We start from the raw sequence: 17,078 nt of genomic DNA on the forward strand, positions 1-17,078 counted from the left end.
ACACTGGAATTGGCTCATAAAATACCCACAGTGTGTGAGGTTTAATTGCAGAATGTCACTCCAAAATTTTGATGTGTAAAACAAAATGTAGACATTGCCAAGTGCTTTGTACATCTGTCAGGGTGACAGCAGACGATGGAGCAACTAGCCTTGTATATTTAGTGTTTATCGCTGGGAAATGACTGCCAAGCAACATACATATCACTGTAAAATGAAAGATAAAATTAATGGATCACATTTGACTTGCTTTTTGGATGACATGACGTAAGCTACTGCTAAAATGACCATCTGAGAGTTATTTAGTGATAATAGAAGATTGTTAAATTGTACTTTCCACATGCACACATCTAAATGCCAGTTCTCTAACCAATAGCCTACTGACAGCCTCAGTGCATATGTTTAAGGGTGCAGGGTGAAGCTGCCCCACACTATTTAGCACTGACAAAAAGAGGACACATGTATACCATAATATGTATACCGCATTAGCATAGGTGGATGCGCATGAGCAGACATGTACACCCACACATCTCCAGGAGAGGCGGGCCCACCCGGCAAATTGAGTTTGTGGTCTTTCCCACTGACTGTTCTGTGGTCAGAGAAGAGGAGGTCTGGGGTGACGTCACCACTGTTCTCTGCAACACGAGCCTAGGCCCTATTGACTATTGTCCGCTCTGAATGTATAGTGAACTCCACAAAATCTAAGCTGTGCAGAACGTCAGTCTTCGTGTAGTGCACCGACAATTGGAAAACAGAGAAATGTGACTGGGGAGAGAGAGAGAGAGAGAGAGAGAGAGAGAGAGAGAGAGAGAGAGAGAGATGGAAATGGTGGCCTGTCAGTAGTCTACAGCTGGCATTGTGTTCAGCAGGGAGAAATGTCGCCATTCTACCTGCTAGGCGTCTCAGACAGGAGCGAGTCAATTGGGATCCCGCGGGGACTCCTACCAGCCACACCGATTACGTTGTCATACTGCAGTGGCCGCCGCATGACAAGCTCCCCACACTTTAATAGCAGAGGGCCGTTCAGCCAAAGAGAAAGCCATTGCATTGTTATATATGTGGCCAAAAAATACACCTCGTGAATGACCATAACTCGTCGTGCTTCTGTGAAGCTTGTTTATGAAGTAAATCTGGACAGTTACAGCATGTTCATCGGTTAAGTTAATAAGCACACACATTGATGTAACAACACTGCCATCTTCAGGGGAAATTGTTGGTGCAACACTTTTTTTTTTTTAGCTCTACAGAGAGAACACACTATAACATATTTAATAGGCCTAGATAAAAATAAAATAAAAAAGGTACATAATATGATACTATTTATTACATGTTTCAAACTAAAAATCCTCGATGCGAAGATAATACCCTATGAGTTTTTTTAATAAAGGAAATAAAGAGGAGAAAACACATAGCCGAAGGTGATGCATGACAAGGTAACATGATAATGTTAATGTGGCCAAAACGATTTCTGACAGTGATATGATGATGATGATGATGATGACGACGACAACGTTGTTTTCATATAGAACCAGATGAGCAGCTGAGGGTTGACTCCTGGCTGGTTCCTATGAATTCCAGTGAAGCTGCACTCTCTGCTTTGTTCATTGGCAAATCTTCCAGCTGTTTTTCAGGATCTTTACACTCTGAGCTGAAATCAAAGAGACAAAAATATGGATGGGGGGATATATATAGTATATGTCATTGAGAATACATCAGTGATTGTAAGCTTATTTTTCCTACCTGGCTGAAAAAAAGCAAATACAAAAACAATTATATACACTGTCCACCCAAAAAAGACTTGCCACCTGGATTTTGCTAGGCAAATAGGCAAGAGCCCTTCATCGGTCAACACTACAATGATTAATGTGTTTCAGTTGGCAACAAGTTATTTAACCCTAACTGATGCAGTGAATAGCTTCTTATTTCTTAAACAACCATGTCAGAACACATATGCTGTGGTTTTGGAAAATATGTAACTCTGTTTCACAGGGCCGAAATGATTGGCCTGCACAAAGCAAAGAAAACTACTCAGGAGAGCTTGAAACTACTAAAATTGTGTTAAGAACTGTCCAACGCATCCATGTTTTAATAATGCTCCATGGCAAATTGAAGCATTTAATCAAATAATTGTATTTATTTTAAGTGATCTCCCATCATGATCATTAAAGACTTTTTTCGACCACATTTCTTCCTCAAAGATAATGGTTCACCCCTATCTATCCAGGTTTTAATAATGAGGTGGACAGTTCTTAACACGATTTTAGTAATTTCAACCTCCCCCGAGTAGTTTTGTTTGTTTTGTGCAGGCCAATCATTTCGGCCCTGTGAAACAGAATTATATATTTTTTTTACAAAACCACAGCATACTGTATGTGTTCTGACATGATTGTTTAAGAAATAAGAAACTATTCACTGCATCAGTTAGGGTTAAATAACTTGTTGCCAACTGAAACATATTAATCACTGCAGTTTTTGACCGATGGAGGGCTCTTGTCTATTTGTCTAGTAAAATCCAGGTGACGACTTTTTTTTGAGGCCAGGCAGTGTATATACATACTTCGAGGTAATAGACGTTTGGCTCATCTGATGGGTTTTTGAGGAAAAAGCTGAATTCTTGGGAGTGGGGAAAGATATCAAAGACATGTCGGTACCTGTCTGAGTCAGAGTCACACGACATTCCAAGATCTTTCTGCAGATCCTCTTCTGAGTGGAATCTCCTCAGGCCACAGCGTTGGACCGCCTGGGCCACAGAGTAGTGGGTTCTTCCGGCAGCACAGGCGTGAATCTTAGACACGCTGAGCTGTGACTGCAGGAAAAGATGCAGGCAACTGTCGGACAACAGGAGAGAGCTCTGGAGAACCCTGGAGAATGAGGACAATAAACCAATTTGATTGGTTGTAAACAAACAGCATACCTAATTTTTGTGTTGCTGTGAAAACAGCAGTCATGTGCACGCGGCTTTTGTGGAAACTGATTCACCGGTGTTGTTGTGTTTGTGTGGCAGTGTATGTCAAAGTTCATGTGTGTATTGATCAGGGGGGTTTCTTTCTTACTGTTCCAAAAACTTCTGGAGCCCTTTCATCCGCTCTGTGATCTGTTGGGCGCTGTTAAGACTGAAGAAGGGGTTCTTTGGGGGAAGATCCGGTAGCTGTACCCTGCAATAGGCACAAATATGTAGGCCTACACTGAAAATTACAAGAGACTTTGTGCAGATTACTTTTTGACATAAAAAACTGAAAGGAGCCTATATGAGTTTGAAGTTGACTTACATTAGCATTGAATTTGCTTGTAGCTTCTGCCTGAGCCACACAAACTCACTGAACCTCCTTCTGACACTTGAGATCTTCTTGGTGAAGCACACGCTGTCGGTCTGAAACAAAACACATTTTACTGAAAGCTTCCGCTATTTGATTGTAGAGGTCAACACCACTTAATTTTACTTACATGTAAACAAATTTCATAATCAATGTAGGCATGCCAGAAGTCATTCTTTCGTATCCGCGGGTCCCGCACCCAGACACTGATGACCTGCTGCATGGAGGAGGCAGGAGAGACACTGAACCGAATGGACTGTGAGTAATGAAAAAGCAGAAGTATTTTTATGTGCAGATAGAGGAAGTGCAGTGAGCAACAATACATGCATGAGGATAGGAAATTCCCACCAAATGCCCTTCATTGCTGAGAACAAAAAACAAGTTGTTTTAAAGAAATTTAAAGAAAAACATCAGATCTCAACAGGTGACATTTTTTAAATAAGTATAGAACCTTTTAAACTCTTTCAAATTAAAAAAATACTTAAGACCTACGTGATTCACAGCGCTTTCAGTCTCATAATCCAAATATTCTTGTTTGCATCCAAGTAAGGGAATGTCAGCCAAGAAAATGCTTGGCTTAACATTACACTAGTGCCTTTTTTTTGTGTTTTTATTGTCTCGGAGCAAAGGTTTCAAAATAAAGTCACAGGACTTAGATAAGCTCCTCCTTGTACCCAACAAATCAAACCAAGAAATTTCCTTAGCTAACGTTTTTTTTTCTCTCTCAACATGCCATCATCAGATTAGAATGGATCCTTTTGTTTAATTGATGTTCCTACCTTATGATTGAGCATGTGACGAGCGTGCTGACATAAAACGACTTCAGGAGAAAAGCGTCACAAAAGGTTTCCTTTTTATTCACAGACTTCACAGATCAATGGTCAACAGTTACAGTAATTCAGTAGCAGATGGGTTTTAGGAGGTTTAAGGTTCAGCTGAGTGTCCCATAACAGTCATGGGAGATATGTCGAGTCAGGACAAGTGCCATCAGGATACACGTGCACGGACCTGTGTTAATTACCGGAAGACAATGCCCAGCACAATTGGACAGCCTCATATCTAAAGTGCTACATTTGAACAATCTTATTAGCCGTCACAGGTGCACAAAATGTCCAGTGTTTGTCTATCTCAGTACATTTACGTTAGAAATGCCATGACCTTTTTGAGCCATTCTTGTCAGGGCTTCACTTTGTCTAAACAGCAAATAATATTTCAAAAACATAAAAAGATTCTTGTTATAATTCAATACAGCGGTGAAGAGGACGTTTTGGTTCAGTACTTAGCAAGCTGGCTGGAAACATAGGGGACATTTATGGTGGACAATATTTTTAAATGTTTGACATCAACCACAAGGGTCAAAGAGAGACACAGTAAGACAGTGAACAATGTGACTATGAACACCCAACACAATAATATAAGTTCAAATAACAAATGTTTTAACTAGTCTACTGTCTTCACCTCTACCTAAGAGCTACATGGACTGGAGGTACAGATTGGAAAGCAGTTAGGTCACTCTGCGTACAAAGTGCTGCTATAAAAGACATAAAGCACACACATTCAACAACCAGGATCGTTGTAGCTAAACGAGACTATACACACTTACTCACCAAAACACGTCCACAGTGATTGTGTCTGCTCACACAAGACCGAAGCTGCTACAGGTGTAGTCTGATCTCAAATCAGCTGCTCTACACAAAGGTTAGTTTGAGTCTCCATTTCAGTCTCCACAAAGGCACAGAGACCTGGTTGAGCAACTTGTTGGGGAGAGGGTTTTGCACCTGCCAGAAATGGAAGCTCTAGCTGCGTAATTTTACACAAGTGTGCCTCTAATGTCAGCTGAAGGAGGACACTCCATGGAGGTCAAAACTAAGCTTCAGGTGGGAGCACAGCTGTTCATCAATTTTACATCTGTACTACACAACACACACGTCACTGTTCCTCATCGCCACAATGCCACGTCAGCTTCTGCTCATAGAAGTCGATGACCACCTGGGGACACCTGGCGCTGGCTTCGCGTGCCGGCAGCAGGGCCACGTCTCGGGAGTTCTTCCTGCGGACACACACACACACACACACACACACACACACACACACACACACACACACACACACACACACACACACACACACACACACACACACACACACACACACACACACACACACACACACACACACACACACACACACACACACACACACACACACACACACACACACACACACACACACACACACACACAGAAGAGAACCGTTAAGTTGGCAGCCTCCTGCTTTTAATGCATGTTCAATGTTTCGGCAGGAACACACACACACACACACACACACACACTGCTGTTAGTGTAGACACTTTATTGTGAAGTAGGAAGGGCTAATGGGAGACTACTGTCAATATCAAGGCAACAGAGGACAAAATGTTATGACCTTCAGACTCAGTCCTATACATATGTTTCTGCTCCATTATGTGTAGTCCATGTGTATTGTATTGCGTTTTCTTTAATACTATTCTATCTTCATAGATCTTCTTGCCTCTATGTTGTGTTTTAAAAAGTTGTTCTAATGCATTTCTTCGTATGATGTAATGCACTATGAATTCCCTGTGTGTTATTAAGGTGCTTGTAAAAAAAAAAAAAAAACGTGCCTTGCTTTACATGGATGAAGCTCCAAAACTCAAGCTTTTTATTATACATTCAGTCCTTTTTTGACACCTACTAATGTTTCTTCAACTGTTTTCCCAGGCCAAGCTGCACTTCCCATGACTAATTAACTGGTGTTGTGTAAAACTGGTGAAGTTACCCTCTTAAAGGAGCCAAAGCACATTCGCTGTGGTCAGAGATGCTCACCAATATGAGGAATGGTTTGTATGGTGTTCCATTGCAGAGCAACTTTCATCTCCTTACTAAATGATAAGTACACACTGGATGGTCACTGCATAACACTACAACAACTGTGACCTTTACCGCCACACACACATTGACCAAAGCCCTGGCATTCACTCAAGGACAGAAAAAGCGGAAGCAGCCGGTTTACCACTTGACAAGGAACATGAGCTCTCCCTGTCTGTCTGTGGAGCCGATAATGCATTCAGGCTCGAGGTAAGTGCTGAGGTTAGTGGGGGAGTCTGACTGCTTGTCATTTGGCTTGAAGAGGTCGCTGTGGCTGTGCTCCTGAGACTGCATATAGGACTGCAAAGAGAAGGACAAGGACAAAATGAGCAGCAGTTAGAAGAAACCAAATAAGACAAAAACTTTATTGTGTTGGTTTGATTGTTGGGTTTTTGCTGTACATTCCCATTGCGAAAAAAAGGAATTTAAACCGCTTTCACTTTCAGGTGGCATTGCGTTGTTAACCATCTTCTCACAGTTTAGTTTCATATTTAGCATATGGTAGGAGCAAAGTCTGCAAACATGGTGAAATTATTTTACTGTACCTTCAAACAAGCGAATGCAACTTGTTTTCTTTACTTGAGGGGAAAAAGGCTTTTCTGAGTCCTCAAACAATGCACTATTTAAAAATTATTCTAATAATAATGTGTTTTTTCAGTCGCGGAACTTCTGTAACATGGAGACAAAATAACAACCACGCAGACATTCCACCGCTGCACAGTTCACACACTCACAATTTCCGTCTCTTGCTCCGTCATTTCTTCTTTGGGAATGAACCTGTGTTGGTTTTGCTCTTCCTCATTCTCGGATGAGAAATGGGTGTTTCTCAGGTACTGTTCGATGAGTTCAGGACAGTCCAGATTGTCCTCGGGTTCCCATGTGTTGTCTGCACTGTGAACGCGTCAAAACAATTGGGGAAAGAGAAGCTACATTATACACAAACAAAATCAATATGAGCAACTAGCCAAAACTGTGATTCTGCCACATCTCACTCGGTGAAGCCTTTCCACTTCAGAAAGTATTCCACTCTCCCGTTGAAGACTCTGCGGTGGATTATTTTCTCTACCACAAACTCCTGGACGACCGCAGTCTCCTCTGTCTTCCTCTGTTTGGCAGTCTGCTTCTTTCTCATCCTGCCAACATTGAGAAGCGAATGAATGACAAGCAAAAACCAAGTTACCGTCCATTCACATGAAAACAAACTTGATTTAAACTCCACAGAAAAACAAAAAACACTTTCAACCCCCTTTTGCCGGGATATTTGCAAAAAAAACTGGCAGTGGAGAGCACTGTCTACTGTGCACTTCAGACAATGATCCATTCACTTATTATATCGCTCCACCTGCTGTTGATTTCGGGAGCGCAGCGTGCTATATCTCAGTCCCAAAACGCAACACGTTAGTATCTTCACATTTGTACAGATAATTCAGACAGTTAATTACGAGACTGTGGTGCAAACGGCTGCCTGAAAAAACGTTAGGGAGAAACGTACCCGGGGGATGCACACAAGACGCTATACTGAAACGATATGCACGTACGCTGTCGGTGTTTACTTTAGTCCCGGCGGACACCTTGCTTCAAAACTGGTCGGCTCTGTTTGGACCTGGTCGCTGGACACTGCATGCACACGGAGCCGTATATCGCCGCTTGGTGCACAAAATCCTTTGCTCGGCGTGTTTACATAAGCGAAACAACTTTTCGTGAATGAGTTAAAATTAAAGATGGCCGTGGATGCTCGGAGGAAGTGGTTGCCAAGGGAAAAGGTCATGCCAGGAAAACCAGGAGGAGACGACGGGGACGCGCACGCCGCAGACCAATCATAAAGCAGTCCGCTCGTCCGTCCCACAGACACACGTCCAGTGGTCCGGAACAGCCCCGCCACCCATGGGCGTCAGCTGGGTATGGCAAGGGACACTATGCACACTTGGCATGTATCTCTGGGTTAGACTGTGTACAACAGGTTTATGATTGCTTGATCTGGGTGATCATTGTCGGCGGAAGCAAATATGATGCAGAATATTCATTTGGAAGCCACATTAAAGACGAACAATTATAATAGTTGTATAATTAAAGTTGAACATTTGTACTTCTAAGAAAATATTATTTTTAATATTTACTCGCTTTAGGCTATAGGCTACATTACTAGAGATTAAATTATGCAACACCAAATGTTGCACCATCGGACATCAAAATACAATTAATGCTTGAATAATAATTGTCCAAACCTAAACATGATGAAAATTGTTAGTGGAATGGTGCATTTCTGCATAATATTACCGAGAACGTTTTTAATAGGCTACTTTTAGTAATTTACTGTGAGTGCATTTTGCTGCCAACATTTAACATACGATTTTAAATTGCATAAGCTTTACTTATAAAAGGGTAGTCTATAGCTACGTTTGCTTGACTTAAGAGATCTCAATGTCCCTGTAAGCACGGAGGCTGCCGCACTTTCTCGGAAGGGATCTTTACTCCACGACCTCCTACACTAGACTTAAGCGATCGCAGAAAATAACCGTCTGCAAAAAATTTGATTGACAGCTCCCTTTTAACCAATTGGAGCGGCTGATTGGCCAAGAGAGCACCACTAACAGGCCTTCATACTGGACCAAGTTTACCTTTTTACCTCACTACTTATTCCAGACTGTTTTGTATCACACCACTGGGGGGAGCCACCTGATTGTATGGAGACTTTTAGGTTCAGCGGGCAAAAAGCTCAATGCCCCCTATATCATAGACCCCTGTACCCATAGTTAACTAATGATAATGGATTTATGCTGGGAAGCTTGTAGGAAAAGTCAGCACAACTTTTTATTTTATTTTATTCTAATGCACTCTTGTTTCCACCCAAAGGCAGGATTATATAACATGAGATGAGATTTACTTACACTGCAACAGTGGCGCCATAAGAATGTTAACACAGATGATGCCTTCAGTAAAAGCAGCACATGGACATGGTGATTTGTCACAGTCCTGGGAATTAATACCTCAGTTTGATTTTCAATGTGAAAACACAGGGGATGCCTTGGGGATGTGATGTAATGGTTTCAGTAGAAAGGTTGGCAGTTGCCTGCTTGGAAGATACATGTGGTGTATCATCCCCAGAAAAGGAGCTTATTGATCACAGTCTCAGAGGGGAGGGGACACAGGTCTTATGTAGTTTGCAAATAAATGTACACAAACGTGCCCCATTTTACTCCCAGTGCAGTGGAAACATAGGGGATAGACTGTTGACATGATGGTCATTGGAAACTGCATGCTCTATATAGATAAAGTCAAGGTGGTAAGCTGTTGTTTTCTTCTGATTCATTATTCACACTGTGTAATGGATGTTCTCAACAAATAAACACCTTTGCAATCTCTTTTCACAGCAGCTCTGGCTTGCAATGGGCAATGTGGAAATGTACTGTATGCATGGGGAATTTATGCATACTTTTCTGCAACCTTATGTAGTTGGCTGTCAGTACTTTCAGTTTAGGGACTTTGGAAGAGAAGTCAGCCTTGCACTGTTTCAGGGGGGGCCAGCAGAATTTTTTTTGTTCGCCAAATATATACCTAAAAAGTACATTTCCGTTCAATTGTAGACATTTGAATCATCCACTAAAGGATTGCACTACTTTTGTGGCCGCTAAACCGATGCAAATGAGATGAAAAAATAGTGTCCAACCATAGAGAAAAATTAGAGCAAACTCCTCCAAGAAAGCCCTGCCGAGCAGACAGTGCACTGTGACATTTGTATGTATGGAAATGAGGGAATATTCAAAATTTATTTCAAAATTTCTCCGTTCCTATGCAAATAAGCCTCGTTGCAAATAGCACCTAATCCTCAAAGGCCAGTGCTTATTGCCACAGGCCATTTTAGTGGTGCAATTACCATGTCCGAAAGGCTTGTAGTAAATCAGCGCTTTTTCTCTTTTATACCCCTTTCTATCTGTCTCTGTCTCTGTCTCTGTCTCTGTCTCAAAGCTTGTGAGTTTTAAATTATGTTGAATTTTGAAATTATATTTTGGGGGAATTCTACAAGCAAGGGGGAAAATGGGTTGTATAGCCAAATACAGGATTTCCAAAAAGAAAAGAAAAGAAAAAAAGAAAAACACAAATATGATGGAGCTTGGGTTTTATTTTATAATGGCTGCTATATTAAAAAAAATGTCACCTTATAAACCTGTGATCTGTGTGTAACAGCCGACTTGTGTGGATGTGAAGCAGATTTGAGAAAATTCGTCACAAGTTCAGGCTTACTTTTGTGAGTAAATCCAAACTGCTGGTCCCAACATTGACCAGGACATTAAAAATTAAATGCAGATGTTGACAAAAATGACATTCTCCAGTGTAAAGGGTGAAAAGATATATCGTCTTGTGTCGTCGTCCCTTAAATCTTCTCAGTTCCCTTTCCAGACAATCACATTCCTAGGGCCCACTGTGAATGTAGAAGTGAGTAGCGGTCTGTATGGGTCAGGCCAAGCCTGACTGGACCCTTTTCAGACAGAGGGCCCCTGGCGTTCCCCTCGGTAGCCTACCCCCTCCAGGCTCATGGGTTACAGCCAGGGTGAGGACATTAATGTTGGTCCTGTTAATCTTACTGATCGTTAATCTGGCGGTAGCCTACAAAGAGCGGTGTTCAGGGAAACAATAATATTGATGGCTCGTCTGGGGGGGGGGGGGGGCATGAGGGTTGATTTACATTATCTCATTACTGATTGATTGATTGATTGATTGATTGATTGATTGATTGATCGATTGCATATTTAAAAAGTGCTTTCTCAGAGATCATTCCACATGTAATGCAGACACACAAAACTGCACAATTGGAGCAAACCCAGTGCTGTGAGAGCTCAGATGCTTTACTGTCACCAACTCGGCCACTACACTGCAGGAGCCCTGAGCACCTTCATCATCGGTCTTCAGATCCCATTCAGAGTCACATACTGAATCAATCAGTTGGTCTGGTGCGACAGGGCTTTTTTGCAGTTCATGTCCTCTGTATGATTGCAGCAGTGGCAAAGAGGAAGGCGACTTTTCAAGCATAAGAGAGGACGTTGGCAGCAGACTAGCTGGATTTGCTTGCGGAAATGTCTCCTGTTTCAGAACACTTACAGTCCCCTCCATAAGTATCGGAACAGTGAGGCCAATTCCTTTATTTTTGCTGTAGACTGGAAACATTTGGGTTTGACACCAAAAGATGAATATGAGACAATAGCTCAACATTTCAGCTTTCATTTCCAGGTATTCACATCTGGATCTGATACACAACTGAGAATATATCATTATTTGAAAAGGAACACCACATTTTTAGGCAAGCAAAAGTATTGGAACAGATAGACTTTAAATAAATTAAAGTGAATAAACCGTAATATTTTGTCGCAAATACTTTGCTTGCAATAACTGCATCAAGCCTGTGACCCATTGACATCACAAAAAGTTTGCATTCTTCTTTTGTGATGCTTTTCCAGGCTTTCACCGCAGCCTCATTCAGTTGCTGTTTGTTTTGGGGGGTTACTCCCTTCGGTCTCCTCTTTAGCAGGTAAAATACATGCTCTATAGCGTTTAAGTCTGGAGATTGACTTGGCCAGTCTAAAACCTTCCATTTCTTGCCCCTGATGAACTCCTTTGTTGTTTTTGCAGTTTTTTTCGATCATTATCTTGCTGCATGATGGAGCATCTTCCAATCAGTTTGGTTGCATCTTTCTTTAAATTGGCAGACCGAATGTTTCTGTAGACTTCTAAGTTCATTTTGCTGCTGCCATCATGTGTTACTGTGTTGTTGTCAAGATGAACCTTTACCAAAGTGATGGAAAGGCTAAAGTTTGGAGAAAGAAAGGATCTACTCATGATCTCAAACATACAGGCTCATCTGTGAAACACGGTGGAGGCAATGTCATGGCTTGGGCTTGCATGGCTTCTTCTGGGACGGGCTCATTATTCTTCATTGATGATGTAACACATGATGGCAACAGCAAAATGAACTCAGAAGTTTACAGAAAGATTTTGTCTGACAATTTAAGGAAAGATGCAACCAAACTGATTGGAAGATCCTCCATCATGCAGCAAGATAATGACCCAAAACACAACGAAGGAGTTAATCAGGGGCAAGAAGTGGAAGGTTTTAGACTGGCCAAGTCAATCTCCAGACTTAAACGCTATAGAGCATGCATTTTACCTGCTAAAGAGGAGACTTAAGAGAGTAACCCCCTAACACAAACAACAACTGAATGAGGCTGCATTGAAAGCCTGGAAAAGCATCACAAAAGAAGAATGCAAAAGTTTTGTGATGTCAATGGGTCACAGGCTTGATGCGGTTATTGCAAGCAAAGGATTTGCGACAAAATAGTATGTTTTATTCACTTTAATTTATTTAAAGTCTATCTGTTCCAATACTTCTGCTCGCCTAAATATGTGGTGTTCCTTTACAAATAAGGATATCTTCTCAGTTGTGTATCGGATCCAGATGTGAATACCTGGAAATGAAAGCTGAAATGTTGAGCTATTGTCTCATATTCATCTTTTGGTGTAAAACCCAAATGTTTCCAGTCTACAGCAAAAATAAAGGAATTGGCCTCACTGTTCCGATACTTATGGAGGGGACTGTATAGCGCCCCCGGATACTTCCCTCTGTGTTATTCTATACCTTGTTCTGGCAGGAACCGTGGGGTAGTTTTTTTGCTATGCTTTGTGTCTATATAGTCACTGGGTATTAATATGGTAGGAATGTTTCTTTACAGTATGTGTTACACAGGTTTTCAATTAGTAGATTTCAACATCAATTACATGTTTGTGTATAGTTCACTGGCGTAACATACTGTATTTTCCAGGATCTTGAGTTGGGATTGTTTTGTGAAACTAGTATTTCCATGTTCAAGAATGAACTTTCTATTAAGATGTTTCTTTCTATGAAGATACTATTGCCCACTATTTGGCCACAATGTTTGTTCATAATGGGATTTTTGTGGGTCTGTTTTGTCCGACATCTTTCTTGTGTCTGTCCATATTGGAAGAAGGATCCCTCCTCAGCAAACTTCTTGAGTTTTCTATGTATTTCTTTTTTTACCAAGAAAAGGGGATTTTGAGGAGAGTTTTTCTTTATTCAAATCAAGGCTCTATGCAAGGATAGAGGCAAATTGTCATCTGTAATAATGGGCTATACAGTATAAATAAAATGTACTTGACCTGATTGGACTCAAACTTCCCCACCTCAATACTGCATAAGTAATACACTTGTGTATTCTACAATGGTTACGTATGCATGTTTTTTATTTACAGTGTGGGTTTTGGAAAGATATAGAGATTAGTACATTTGCAGGATCTGGATGTTTTGCTGAAGGACATATTACAAAAAAATCCTAATTACTGTTTCTCATCACATTTAAGTCCATCATAAACCATCTGAACATGTCAAAGAACCAGAGTCAATATGTACCTCAGTATCTTTAAGTAAAGTATATGTGGGGAAACTGCCTTACTTTACTTTAGTTTTGGCGCTGTAGTGCTGTCAGTCTAACTGCATCAGAACTGGACAAATAAAATAAGATTATATAGTAAAGTGACGAAACATGAATGAGAAATAATAACCAAACGTATCAGTGTAAATTAACTTGAATTTTAACATAGTTGACAACTTCGTATTTTCAGATAAACATGAAAGTACAAATGGTCAAGTGGCAAGGTCAGAAATGTAAAAAAGTAAGAAGTTTTAGTTTAGTTTTAGTTACTCCTGGCTGGGGGTTTACGCTCCAAAACATACAGTCCATCTAATCCTGTCACACTGATTGACAGATGAAGGGCAGAAATGACAAGCAACTCCCCCAAGGGCCAATGTGGCACAAAGTCAATGCATATGAGTGGAAGGGAGAACGATCGCCTTTGAACCTAAAAAGACTAACCCCCCATCCCCCTCCTCCTTTTCCTCCTCTCCCATTCCTCACTCTGTTTGCCCTTTCTCCTCAATTTTCTTTCTTCTCTTAGTGCCAGTGTTTTGTTACTCTGAGTTGTGTAGCTGATGGAGCTAGTTGGCCACGTTTACATGACACTGGTCTTGCTAAAAAGAAAGAAAAGTTTTTCCTTTACAAGTCCAAAAACTTCCACGTTCAGACGCAATTTAAAAAAAAACTTGCTTCATGCACACAGTTTCGGTTTTGATGTATGCTCTCCACTGGTTACTCACAAAGCAAAGACTGCTGTCTACAAGAAGATTGTTTGCTTTCATGGGACCTTTCTTTGTCACACATCCTCTTCCATCTCAGTTTCCCTCAATGTTAAGTGTTCCCTGTCACAGCTGCCTATCAACATCCAGTGAACCAAAACAAGGAACGCTTCCTTCACAAACGCAGTTGCCTGTGCCTCATACAGATTAACATATAATTACAAACACTTTTGTATTTATCACACAATTATGAGGGCTGTAGACAATGATACGAATCGTAGTGCACATATGTAGTAGTATGCAGACAGCTGTATAGCATCTCATATTGGAGTGGTGAGAGGACCTTTGCGTTGGTATATCTCCCTGTCACTAGCTGCTGGTTGTCTGCCCTCATCGAATGTAGCTCCACAAACCACCGAATCCAGTCTGTTGACCTTTCACTCTCTCACAGCTGTACACTTTGAACTTTAGACCAGAGTCTTGTCTGCATGGATCTGGACACAATGATTTAATCTCAGATACAGAGCATTAGCTTTTCTGGGTCCTGGGTTTTCCTGCTGCTTTTCTTCCTCTTTGAGCTTTCTTTAAGTGCTCGCTGCAGAGGCTCCAGTGTGAGCACATGGTGAGGCTAAACAGTTCTTGAGTCTTTGCCTGCCTGCCTGCCATCTGGAAAATAACAGCTTTAAGCAGGTCCTGCCAGTAATTACTCTGCAAACTCTGAACAAAGGCCGGGACACACTGCGGTGAAATCTGAGTAATTGATGGAGACATCCCACAGAAAATGAACTCTTGCTTTGGCTGATGGGGATCAGGTTTGAACATTTGTATTTGGTTTTGATTATTTCCGCCGTGCATTTCAGTGTGTCCATTTGTGACCGCTATAAACAAGGTTTTTCAATGTGACAACACGTATTATGAACAAGTCGAACCTCAACCTTAACCAGCTGCTGGCCTTGGGTTCATATTTAGGATCATAGTGAAATAAAAGTGTGATTGATCATCACATCTTACCCTTGGCAAGAGAGAAAAGAAGTGTATTTCCTTAAATGTCTAACTATTCCTGTTGTCATTCGGAATTCACAGAGCAAGATATGTTAATTTCTTCCCCAAATATGCAGCCCATGACTCAGTCTATTCAAATAAAACCCACCACTGTTTTATGCAAGGCAGCTTCAACTCAAATAGACAGCTTCAGACTTGCCATGAAATAGTTGCTGGGTGTGAAAATGTGTTTCCAAAGCTCGCTTTCCACACATTGCTATAGAGCGCTAAAGAAAACCACAACTCTTGGTTTGAACAACTGCCTGGCCCTCACAAAACACGATGCTGATGCTGACATTGTCCATCCTCGGAAATGTCTTTTTCAATTAGAATCCTATCAGGGCCAATATGGAAACTGTTACTCAGTGCGTCCTGTACATAAATTGTTTGCAGCTGAAAGTCAAAAGTGGAGGAGGAGGGGGGAACTCAGGAGGGAACAAGTGGCAAAGTCCCTCCAGTGAAATGGCATGTTGAGGCTGATGCACAGAAACAGGCTCCTACCAGCCAGGAAAATGAAGTGGCAAGCAAGGCCATTTTATATTTCGCCTCTTGCTTTCAGATGGGTCTTGTTAACGAGATGCAGGGCTCCAGATTTTTTTCACACAAAAACAATAGCTAACAACCCTGCAACGTTTCTTTAACACATTAAGTGCCTGATGGCTGAGTGGTATGCTGCCATGGAATCACACATTTTTCAGACTTCCTCATTCCCCATCCCCCCTTTGTCTTTGAGGGGGAGCTGACTCAATGGTCATGATTTGAAGGAGTTGAGAAATTTGTGCAAGTGGGACAAAACTCTGAAATACAGTATGTGGCTGCATCTTTTTATATAGATTTTTATAGATGCATCTTTGCTTAAGATTTTAAATTGTTGTTCCTTTGCTTTCCATTATTGACTCCAACTTTTGTTCCTTAAACCAACAAAGCATAAGATTGCCCAAACGATTGGGGATACTCACAGTCACCTGAAGAAGACTTAACTGAGGATGGATTTACTGAGGAATAGTTGTACGTAAAATCATACTCATGGGGAGGATAGCTAGTTCAAGAAGAATCGATGTTGACCTATTTTTGTGAAATTTACAATAATTTAAAGCAATACTGGATAATTTATTTTAAAGTTAAGATAATCTGCTCCCACGTCCCATCCAATAAAATGAACTCTATGTCATTATCGTTGTCTTTCATTGTTTTGTCAGCCAACGATGACAGCTTCTTTCAATGAGCCTTGTTGCATGTTTACACACTCTAGTTTAACAGCCATAAGCCAGACAGGCGTGCTTATCACATGTTAAGGTAGTGCCATGTTTAGGTTGGTAATGAGGGGTATGGCTTCTCCCTTTAGGACGTCATTAGGCGGAGAAATATGACTGGGGTTTTTGAACAAAGGTTTTCAGAACGGTGAAGATGAGAAAAAGAGAAAGGATAGTTTTTTTCTCATACTTTGGGAGTTTAAACACGCCGGCGGGGATCCATATCAATGTTGGAAAACCACAAATTACCTTTGAAACAGGCACTGTCAAAGGAACAAGTAGGCAGTCATTTGTATATTTAGTCAGTGACAAACAGTCACCTTTCCAAAACAATGAATGGACAGTCACAACAAACAGCTGGTGTACAAAGACACAATTTGAAAATTATTAATAAAAATCTAAAATCCTAACAGCAGATAATCCTCATACCACAGGGAAGAGGGTAGTC

At 41.2% G+C, this 17,078-nt stretch overlaps 2 protein-coding genes across 3 annotated transcripts; both read right to left on the reverse strand.

Annotated features, from left to right (window-relative positions):
- Nucleotides 1-1,308: 1,308 nt before the first annotated feature.
- Nucleotides 1,309-3,551, reverse strand: snx10b (sorting nexin 10b). Its single transcript, XM_080039188.1, has 5 exons — nt 3,442-3,551; nt 3,267-3,367; nt 3,051-3,152; nt 2,649-2,858; nt 1,309-1,645 (listed from the first exon to the last, which is right to left on the reverse strand). The coding sequence occupies exons 1-5, from the start codon at nt 3,532-3,534 to the stop codon at nt 1,516-1,518; spliced, it is 636 nt and encodes a 211-aa protein (XP_079895314.1). The 5' UTR covers nt 3,535-3,551; the 3' UTR covers nt 1,309-1,515.
- Nucleotides 3,552-3,823: 272 nt separating this feature from the next.
- Nucleotides 3,824-7,882, reverse strand: cbx3b (chromobox homolog 3b). 2 transcript variants are annotated; one of them, XM_080039007.1, is made up of 5 exons: nt 7,735-7,882; nt 7,189-7,329; nt 6,931-7,087; nt 6,342-6,496; nt 3,824-5,361 (listed from the first exon to the last, which is right to left on the reverse strand). In XM_080039007.1, exons 2-5 carry the CDS (start codon nt 7,326-7,328, stop codon nt 5,241-5,243), a joined length of 573 nt encoding a protein of 190 aa, XP_079895133.1. In that variant the 5' UTR covers nt 7,329; nt 7,735-7,882; the 3' UTR covers nt 3,824-5,240. The 2 variants fall into 2 exon arrangements, with proteins under 2 accessions (XP_079895133.1, XP_079895134.1); XM_080039008.1 differs by having other exon boundaries at nt 7,689-7,882.
- Between the last annotated feature and the right edge of the window lie 9,196 nt (nt 7,883-17,078).

This window comes from Ammodytes marinus (assembly GCF_949987685.1).
Source record: "Ammodytes marinus genome assembly, chromosome: 13".
Classification (NCBI taxonomy): Eukaryota; Metazoa; Chordata; class Actinopteri; order Uranoscopiformes; family Ammodytidae; genus Ammodytes; species Ammodytes marinus.

Coding starts and splice junctions, on each gene's coding strand:
- snx10b (XM_080039188.1), bottom strand. CDS start 3,534: ATGCAGCAGGTCATCAGTGTCTGGGTGCGGGACCCGCGGATACGAAAG. Junction 3,368..3,441: donor ATTATGAAATTTGTTTACAT/GTAAGTAAAATT, acceptor GTTTTGTTTCAG/ACCGACAGCGTGTGCTTCAC. Junction 2,859..3,050: donor CTCCAGAAGTTTTTGGAACA/GTAAGAAAGAAA, acceptor CTCATTCTCCAG/GGTTCTCCAGAGCTCTCTCC.
- cbx3b (XM_080039007.1), bottom strand. CDS start 7,328: ATGAGAAAGAAGCAGACTGCCAAACAGAGGAAGACAGAGGAGACTGCG. Junction 7,088..7,188: donor AAGTGGAAAGGCTTCACCGA/GTGAGATGTGGC, acceptor ACGCGTTCACAG/TGCAGACAACACATGGGAAC. Junction 6,497..6,930: donor CGGAGCAAGAGACGGAAATT/GTGAGTGTGTGA, acceptor TTCTCTTTGCAG/TCCTATATGCAGTCTCAGGA.